This window comes from Mus caroli, unplaced genomic scaffold, assembly GCF_978045245.1.
Source record: "Mus caroli unplaced genomic scaffold, Mus_caroli_1 scaffold_9, whole genome shotgun sequence".
NCBI classification, from domain to species: Eukaryota; Metazoa; Chordata; class Mammalia; order Rodentia; family Muridae; genus Mus; species Mus caroli.
The window spans coordinates 83,836,810-83,846,670 of NW_028227264.1; the positions used below are offsets into that span (position 1 = coordinate 83,836,810).

At 52.1% G+C, this 9,861-nt stretch overlaps 1 protein-coding gene across 1 annotated transcript in view; it reads right to left on the minus strand.

The window, feature by feature from the left end:
• Nuak1 (NUAK family kinase 1) overlaps nt 1-9,059 on the minus strand; it is a 67,328-nt gene extending 58,269 nt beyond the window's left edge. Inside the window, exon 1 of the mRNA XM_021174448.3 lies at nt 8,449-9,059. Coding sequence (XP_021030107.1) covers nt 8,449-8,691 — 243 coding nt within the window. The 5' untranslated portion in view covers nt 8,692-9,059. The remainder of the gene's footprint in view (nt 1-8,448) is intronic.
• Nucleotides 9,060-9,861: the final 802 nt, after the last annotated feature.

Sequence of the window (9,861 nt, forward strand, 5' to 3'; positions counted from 1 at the left end):
GCCTGGCAGCTCAGGAACAGCCCAGGGACCTCTAGAGGAAGCCTGACAGCTCAGGAGCAGCCCAGGGACCTCCAGAGGAAGCCTGACAGCTCAGGGCAACCCAGCCAAGGTATATGCAGAGCTCCCAAGAAGTGAGCAGCAGGTAAGAAGGAAGCAGGCTGTGGACAATTCAGTCTCCTCCTCTCTCCAACCACACAGAAGCAGACTGGCGAGCCAGGCTGCAGTCCTGACAAGTCTACTTTCTGCTTGCTAGATTCTAAATTCCAGGTATCTCAATGGCATGAATTAACCACAATGTCCCCACAGTGTTGGTTAGGCTCAGTTTCAGTACACTTGAAACACTCCAGGTGACTGCTGGGTGGGAGGGAAGAAAGGCCCATGATTCCACATCAGCCAGGGCAGGGATGTCATCCTCAGACTGGGAAGAATGGGTCAGCTACAGCTACTTCCTGGGTTCGCCAAGCAGGGATGTGCGTGCCCTGCAGGCACAGGCTGCCAGGCAAAGGAATAGACGGTGTCTTAGACTGGCACTACCTAGCAGTGTGGATGGCACCGTCACCATACCAGGCAGTAGGCTTAGCTGCATCATCTCATAGGATCCTCTCAATAAGCCATCAGACAAGTTCCATCATGAGTTCCTGCTGAGAAAGAGGGAAGCAGAAGCTGAAGTAGGGTAACCCACCCAAGGTCACCTTGCTATCAAGGACTGGGCTAAGACATAGGGGATAAGGATACAGACAGTCTATCTCCAAGATGTGTGTGTGTGAGTACATGTGTGTATGTGTGCATATGTGTGTATGTGCATATGTGTATGTATATATGTGTGTCTTGTATGAGTGCACATGCATGTATATATGTATGTGCATGTGTGTGCAAATGCATATGTGTATGTGTGTGCATGTGTGTATTTGTATGTGTGTGCACATGCATGTATATAGGTATCTGTATCTGTATGTGTGCCTGTGTATGTGTGTGCATGTGTGTGTGTATATGTGTATTGTGTATATGTATGTGTATGTGTGTGTGTATTGTGTCTGTGTGTGTGTCTGTATATGTGTGTATGGTGTATATGTGTATATATGTGTGTATATGTGTATGCATGTTCATGTGTATATGTATGTATGTGCATGTGTGTATATGTGTGTGCATGTGTGTGCTTGTGTGCATGTGTGTGTATGTGAGTATTGTGTGTATGTGTATATGTGTGTATGTGTGTGTGTGTGTGTGTCCCGAGGCAAGCAGGATGCCACCATCTACTTCATACATACAATGAGTGTATTGCAGGTTTGACATCTCAGAGGCCTGACAGACATGGCCTTCCCCAGTCATCCCCACCCCTTGCCCCAAAGTCCCACGTTTTTCAAACAGCAGTTTTCTTGAAATATGACCTTCAATTCCCTCATTCCCTCTCAGTACACAATTTGGGGCTTTCTCAAGGTTTGTGCAATTATCATTACCATTGTAAAACATTTCCAACTGCCCCACACACACACACCAATTAAACATACCAGTTAGCAGCTATTCTCCTTCTCCTGCCAAGTCCACCATCGGCCCTGACAATCACTAATCTCTCTGTCCCTGTGGACTGGCTCACTTTGGGGACTTTCTTAACTGGCTTCTTTCACTTAGCACGGTGTCTTCACAGTTGTTCCACGCTGTGGCATGAAGCCCTTTGTTTCTTTTCCTTGCTGAATAGCATTCCACAAATACTCAATAGCTGAGATGATGCAGGAGATCACAAGACTGTCGTACGTAAACTGAACACACCACGTTGCATGTATCCATTCACAGGGAGGGGATCCTTTGTGTGCCTTCCACTTAGGGGAGCGTAGAGATGATGCTGTTCCAGCCCTTTGTGGACACACTTTATGCGGACATGTGTTTATGTTTCTCCTGGGGAGACCTAAGAGTGAAATCACCCAGCCCTACTTTTTACATACAGTCAAAAGTGTACGGAGGAATCTTGCCATGAAGCCAACATCTGGTTGCTCCTGGGCTGTTTCCAGGGAATTTTATCAAGTCAGCCAGACTCCACTCACGGGTGGGTCATCTGGCCCGGCCCCTCCTCTCCTGGGGCCTTGGGTCTTCCCAGTGTTGCACTTGCCAGTGTCGTCTGGACCTGCACTCACTGTGATAAATGCATTCTGCTTTAAAGCAGATACTTCACAGATCATAACTTACAGATGCTCCGAGACTTTCATGTGGGGAAGACGAATGAGAGTTCAGCTGTCTGACTCTGGAGCCACTGAGGACAGGAAGCCGCAGCCAGGAACCCGACAAAGCCCTGGATATACGTCTCTCCCTGACGAATGCGTGAGCCAATGTAACAGCAAAGGAATTTGTGCAGGGAGGGGTCTGCCTGTCTCTGCCGACTTCCCCCTGCTCACCGTGCATCTCCAGTCTTGTGTCTCCTTGCCAAGTAATGCAAACGTTCCCAGGGTCAGGGAAGATAAGCCTCAGTTCCACACCTCTCCCATACTCCTTGTTCCATCCTACAGGCCTTGGTTGGGGGGCCTACTCCGAGCTTGGCGCTCAGCAAGGCCTCTCTGGTGGGCGGCAGTGTGAGATAGGTTCAAGACAGTTAGACAGGGTGTGACAGATGAGAAAACCTTGACTAAGCTGCTTAACGCTTGCTACATCCTAAGAGGAAGGAGATAAGAAATCCTGGCACAACGTGGATGCCTTTTTCACTACAGGCTAAGAAAATGAACTTGTTTACCCATGGAGTGCACCCCGTCCCCACCTTCAGGAGCACGTTATTTGGGGCACAAAGAATGCAGCGTGTGTCCAGGTGAGGAGCTCCTTGGTCTGAGTCATTAAAGCATCCAAGAAGCCACACCTCACCATCCTCGGCCCATCTCTCTCCCAAGATGCTTCCAGCTCTTATCTCCTCCCAGGCAACTCTTGGGAAACTCGCCCTGCTCCCCAACACCCCAGCTCTCCAGGTCCCCAGGCTCCTGAGACCCACATCCAGGGACAGCTTCAGCAGAACTTGGCTTCCCCTCCTCTGAGCTGGTAAGGAATGCCAGCTAAGTGCTTCGGTGATGGAGAGCGTGCAGGGCAGGTCTGCCTGTCTGCAGACTTTCTGCTTCCATTCATTCCTTACCAGCCATGCCTTCTGTTGCCAAACAACTTCCAATGCCTTCTGAGGTCACGGGCACTAACCTATAATCTCTACCCATCTGTGATAGTCCTTCACTCCGTGAATCTGCCTCTGGTGGCATCCTAGAAGACTTGGTTGTCTCAGCCCTGCCTCTGCATTCACTTCCTGAACTACAGTGAGAACCAACTTCATAAAAGAGTCAGCCCACGGTACCACTGGCAAAGAGGAATGTCCAGAGTCACCAGCTGCGTGACATAAAGAAGGCTCTTAATTTCTCCAGCAGCAATAGGTTGCCAAACACACTTAAGAGATGCTATCCAGCTGTGACCCTCAACTCTTCACCAAAACCGATCCACTAGAACGAACTTAGAGGTGAGGGTCAAACTAGGGAACATGTATGGAAAGTTCTAGGCTCAGTATGGCACACCTCATGGTTTCAGAACCATCTCCTGGTGGCAGCTGAGAGGTGATTCAGTTGGTCTGTTCCTTGTGCAGGTAGGAGGACCTGAGTTTAGTCTCCAGGTGGGACACACTCTTGTAATTGTGGCACTGGAGAGGTAGAGGCAGGTAAGCCCCTGGGTCTGGCCAGCCAGTCTGCTACTCTGCCAACTCCAGGCCAGAGAGAGGCGCCCTCAAACAACAATGTGAATAGTGCCAAGGAAATGACACCCAAGGGTTTCCTCTGGTCTCCACAGGTTCACCGGGATAAATGTGTGTGCAGCCACAGGCATACTATACACACAGACATAAGAACACAAACCCACACTTTAAATAATTTCTCCCTCCCCCCCGCCCATACACACTCTCACACACAGAGACACACACAGAGAGACATGCACACTCTCTCACACAAAGACACACAGAAACACACACAAAGAGACATATACACCCATCTCTTTGGTACACACACATCTTCTCTTATACATGCATGTGCACACATACTTTCATATTCTCTTACACAGACTCTCACACACACTTTTACATATTCTCTTTTTCTCTTTCACACACACACACTTACTTTTATTCTCTCACACATACCCTCACACACACACACACACACACACACACACATTCTCTCTCACACACACATACTCACATACACACACATACATCCTTGCATATTCTCACACACAGGCATGCACACATACAATCACATACAGTCTGTCTGTCTGTCTGTCTGTCTGTCTGTCTCTCTCTCTCTCTCTCCTGGATGTAACTGCAGGAACAAGCGCTTCTTTCTGGGATCAGCTCACTTTGATGAACTAAGCTGCCCTGAGCTCCTGCTTGCCTCCCCTGAAATGATGACAGCCTCCAGGGAGTGGGATGCCTGGCCGTGGAACAGTTTCCCCCACCTCTTCTAGAAGACAGGAAGCTCCTTACTCACGCATGGTTCCACCCTGAACACGAGACCGTGTGTGGCAGACAGTCTGAAACCCCAGTCACCCCGCCTAACAGAATTCATTCACTGTTTCTAGGTTGGCTTCACTTCTGCTACGATACGTCCCAAAGGAATGAGGACCGCGTCTTTAAACAAGAACAGACATCCCTGAATCAGGTTTCTTCACCTAAGCTCACTCACTTCAGGTGTGAAAAAGTCAACTAAAATTTCTGGAACAGGTTGGGATGACACATTGGCCAAGATCTCTGATACCCTGGAAACTAAGCTTGAATCGTGGCTCTAACAGGGTACCTCAGCCACTGTGCCCATGCATAACCCGGTTGGCAGGCCAACTTGTTTGTATAGCTCTCAGACGTGCCGTTTGCCATTGCTGGGTTGGGGGGCAATTGCTTTTGGCAAGAGATATTCACTCATGATATTCACTTTGGTCAAAACACTCCTCCAAAAGCTGTTTGCCATTTGGGTTCAATTTTTTGTTGTGTTATGTTTGTTTTAGCAATACTCTGTGTGCCCTAAAGGTCCAAGAAACTGGATCCCAAAAAGTACATGCCCTATGATGACCCCAAAGTTCATCCCACAGCCTGTCCAAAACTTCACCCAAACAAAGGTTGTGAAATAAAGGGGGCCCAAATTCAACCCTGTAGAAACACATTCAGATCCTATCTGGACCTTGTCTTGCCCTCCTATGCATGCCTGTGCCTCCCTAATTAATGTAATTACCCTGGCAAAGCGAGTAGCTCCTTTGCCCCGACTCTGCAAGACCCGAGGCTAATTGCCCAAAGTAACCTGTCTCTCCAACAGCCTTAAAATCTAGATGAAATCATCAATGAGAATACGGAAGACAATCGATCCACCAGGAAGAGACACCAGAATGTCTCATTTTCCCTTTTGACACCTGACATTAGTTACTTCTGCAACTCCCAAAAGCCAAGAAGTTGGTACTGTGGCCATCTAACTTTCCAGCTGGGGAAACTGGCACTTCACAGTTAAATAGCTTCCCTGAGGCTCCAGTGCCAGTAGGGGCTACGTAAAGATTCTGCATGCCATCCAGGGCTCTGAGCCTGTCTGTAAGACTGTCCCAGTGTTAGGCTTATTGTCTTGAGCAGCTGGGAGTTCCTGCCTTCCATGCTCAAGCTGTGGCTGTAAGACCACATTTGGGAATGAGGAAAAGGAGAGAGCGGGACCATGCAGAGGATTGAACCAGCTGGCCCCTAGCTCCTGACCAAGGTCTCTTCAAGGCGTTGAAGGTAATGCCTTCTTGAGAGCTACAGTGACTGTCCTCTGTGAGCAGGACCCCTACTTCAGGCAGGAATGCTGAGTTTCCAAGCATTTACATCGATACCCAGCCTCTGAGCAATGCAATCAGGACAGGTGAGCATCCTTGCTCCTATATGAGAGCTGCTCTCAAACGGGGCTGGAGGAAAGCATCCATAGGAGATCCACCCAAAGCCAGAGCAGGCAGAATCAAGTCGGTGTTTCCCTGAGCCTCCTCAGCGGAAGCTAGGAGGCAAGCCGAGGTAATCGCAGAAAATGTTTTGCTGCTCTTGACACGGAGTCACCAAGCACCAAGTGGGCAAGCGCAATGCTGACCAATATTCTTCTGTTTTGCTTTGGGGTTTGCTTCTATTATCTTCTATTCAGACAGACATGGGGAATTTTCCACCTGACAATTCTCATTCTTCACTTGAGCCTGTCTGCCATCTGTGAACAGCTCACTCATCGAGGAGGATCCAGGCCCCAGGAGGACTTCTTGCCCCGCCCCCAGACCTCAGGTTCCAATCTGTTAAAAGGGAGGGTTCACTAGAGGGTCTTGCTAACATTTTCAACTTAGCTCTCAAGTAGAAAACAAACCCATGGAGAAGTGAAGCCGTTTGGTAACTGTCAGTTCCTGGGCCTGGATTCTACTGCCAGCTTCAAAAATCTTTACATAATTTTTTGAATAAAACGAGAGATTTCGCTGAAATTAACAGCACAATGGGAGGGAGGGTGAACCAGACAATAACAGCTGACTGACTGACTGGTCTTGCCGAGGAGAAATGAGCCTCTGTCGTTCTCTGGGCGCCCCCTAGTGGCCATGAGGCTAAATCCTGGCAAAATGTTTCCAGACACCCACCAAAGAGGAAGGCAGGCGCTTGCCTACCAAGCAAGTCTAACCCAGCCTGTGGATCAGACAGCTAGAAGAACGCCTGCCTGACTGGAAGCCACAATGGAGCTCAGCGGGCAAGCATATGCCACAAAGACTCCAAGCCTGGCTGAGCTGACTCACGAGCACTTAGGTGTGAGAATGTGAGGGTCCCCACCACAGATTCCAGGCCTGCCCTCCCCACCTCAACCCTTCACATCTTCAACCTGCACCTCAGACAGCGCCTGTTTTTCATTATCCTGCTTCCCAACTTACCAGCACGATTCTTCATCAGCTATTAAGACAACCAGGGAAAGGAGCTACGCTAAGTTTCTGCTTATTCAACGTCCAGCCTGGGGAGTGTCACCTCAGAAGAAATGCATGAATGAGCGTGTTTCTCGGGCTCTTCATCGGCAGTGAATCTCTCCAACACACACACACACACAGAATTCTCAGTCTAGAAAGCAAAGGGCACCTGCGCGATTGTCATAAAATTCGTGTATGGCAGAGAAGTTTATTTTAAGAACCCAAATCCCTATCTCCAACTCATTGATAACAGACGTTTTTAAAGATGATAACGCAAGTCAGCATGGGCAGTGAGTCTGAGAAGCGGAGGGGCTCTGCAGCTGGCCACATAGTTGAGATTACGAGAGCAAACCTTGCTGACCGCAATCAGTTTCCACGGAACCGTCTCTACACAAATATAAAAGAAATACTACCAACACACTGACAGTTCGCTTTGCCCTCCCTGTAGCTACTGGTTAGGTTTATAAGCAACAGCATCCTCCCCCAGCCACCCCTCCAGTACCCCGAAAAACTGCACACACGAGAAGCGTCATAGTTTCTGACTTTGGCCCTAAATCGATTAAAGTACATCTGATATGCTTTAAATCAAAGAACCATGTGCATTTCTGCCATACACCACACAAACTCTTTCTGCAAGAGTCAGTCACTTTGAACCCAACTCTAGCCACAACCAGTGTGGATTTCAAGGGCCTGTTCTGCAGAGGGGGGAACCGACAACAATCCAAAGCTGGGACAATACTGAGCCCCCGAGGCACCTGGCAGAGCTTCAGCTGTACTGGGGGCGGCTGGCCAGACCCCTTGAACAATTTAGTAGTCCTGAAGCCAGGACTTGGTAAGGCAAGCGAGCCTGCTGCAAATCAGCTCTGGGACTGAATGGCCACCCCTGCCAGGGACATGCCATGCTTGCCAGAGACCCGGAATGCAAACTGTCAAGAAACCTCAGACATTCAGTCGAGGCTTTTAGGTTTGATAGACAGGAGGAGTCTGTCGCCTTTTGCAGCAAGAGCAGCATCAGGATAAGCAAGCATCCCAGTTGGAAAGGAGAAGTGGGACTGTAGGTAGATGGGAAAGAAGCGGGGGTCCTGAGCAACTAGAGGACACCACACTTGCGAGCCCAGCTTCATGGCTGAGAATGTAGGTCTTTTTGGAGTTTGTACAAATAAGGAACTCCCGGATAAGGTTTGAAGGTGTGTCTTTGGGGAAGACCCCATGTTCTCAAAGCTGCAAAATGTTTGTGAATCCTAAACACTACTTTGCTAGCTGGGGTTTAAAAAAAAAAAAAGGTGGAGGGAGAGAAGCCCCCAAAATATGTGCAGACAAGATGTAACAAGTGTTTTCGGAGATATATACCTGAGTCACAGGGTGCTGAAAGGAAAGTGAGGAGTCTGACTGGGGGCTTCTGCTGAAACCCTTCCAGTGAAGGGAGCCCCGGTGGCGTGGTGCCCCCCCCAGACCGTCTCCCCCTCTTGGGCCACCACGGAACCAGCCCGAACCCCTCCAGGAATTTCCCTTACTCACCACTCGGCCTGAAAACCTCTCGGTGGCTCTCTTGACTTTGCCGTAGGTACCTTTGCCCAAGGTCTCTTGCAGCTCATAGCGATGCTTCAAGTTGTGTTTGTGGTGATGTCGCTTCACCCCGTGCGGCTTCCTGGGCTCCACTGGGGCTGCAGTCGCCCCGGCCACCGCCTCCAGAGGAGAGCCGGGCAAGCCGGTCTCTACAGCAGGGCCATCCCCTGCCGCGGACACTGCCGCCCCTTCCATGACCAAGCGCAGGGCGAGCCGAGCTGGAGAGGGCAGGTCCCAGCACAGGGGCTCTGGGTGGTCCCCACCGAGGGAAACCGGGGTGCGTTCAAGGTCGCCCCCGCAGCAGCATTGCTGAGACGACCCGACCTGGCTCTGGCAGCCGCCGGGGCACTAGCGGCGGCGGCGGCGGCGACTGCACATCTGGCGTCCCGGGCGCGCACGCTCGGCGCACCGCCCCCTGGCCGGCCGCGGCAATCTGCGGAGCGTCCGGCGAGGTGGCAGCGGTGTCAGGGGAGGCGGTGGTGTTGGCGAGAAGGAGGGGAGAGGGTGGCTCCGCGCGCTGGAGAGGAGTGTTATGTGGGGCGCCGCGCCCCCCGCCCCCGCGCCGGGAGGACGCGCAGACGGGGCGGGGCGAGAGGGGAACGCGGGGCGGGCGCCCGGGTGTCCCCACCTCCGCGCCGGGCCACCGAGCAGGGAGGGGGCGGGGTGCGTGTCGTCGTTCACTCTTTGTGCGGCGCGGCGCAGGCCGGGGCGGCGGCCGGGCTGCTTTGTCTTCGCCGGGAGGGGACGCAAGGTCCCGGGTGGGTCTAGGTGGAGGGGTTGGGGATCGTCAGTGCTCTTGTCCCCTCCCTGAGCGTCCCGCACTCACCCTCCGGAACTACAGCTAGCTTGGGCCGATCGGCCTCGGATAAAGCTCGCGGGGCCCCGAGGCCGCAGAGGCGACAACGCACAAAGCCAGGCTCACGCTCTGTGGCCCGGGGCTGCAGCCTCCCGGGCCACCCTTCTTCATGTTTGTTATGGTGTGGCGGAGGCCGCCAGGCTCGCTGGAGCTGGGGGAGGCTGGGTTGAAAGGAGGCCCAGCGGTGTTGGGTTACCGGCGGTGAGTCACAGTCCCCTCCAGCCGCCGAGGCCCTGCAGGCCCCCAGCTCCGGCACGGTCAGGGCAGGGCCCTACTGGAGCAACCGCGGAGCCTGGAAAGTCCCCGAGAGGGATGCTTCAGGACCCCGGCTCTCTCAGGGAGAAAGGCGGAGTCAGGAACGAAGGGAGGCTCGAAGGAGGAACCCGGCCTTTCTCCAGGGCTCCGATCTCCCGGTAAAGTTCGGGAGTCCAACAGGGACCGTACCACCTAAGAGGAGGGAAGTGGGGGCCTGGATGGAGCTGGGTCCCCTGAGCTGCCCAGCACCATTG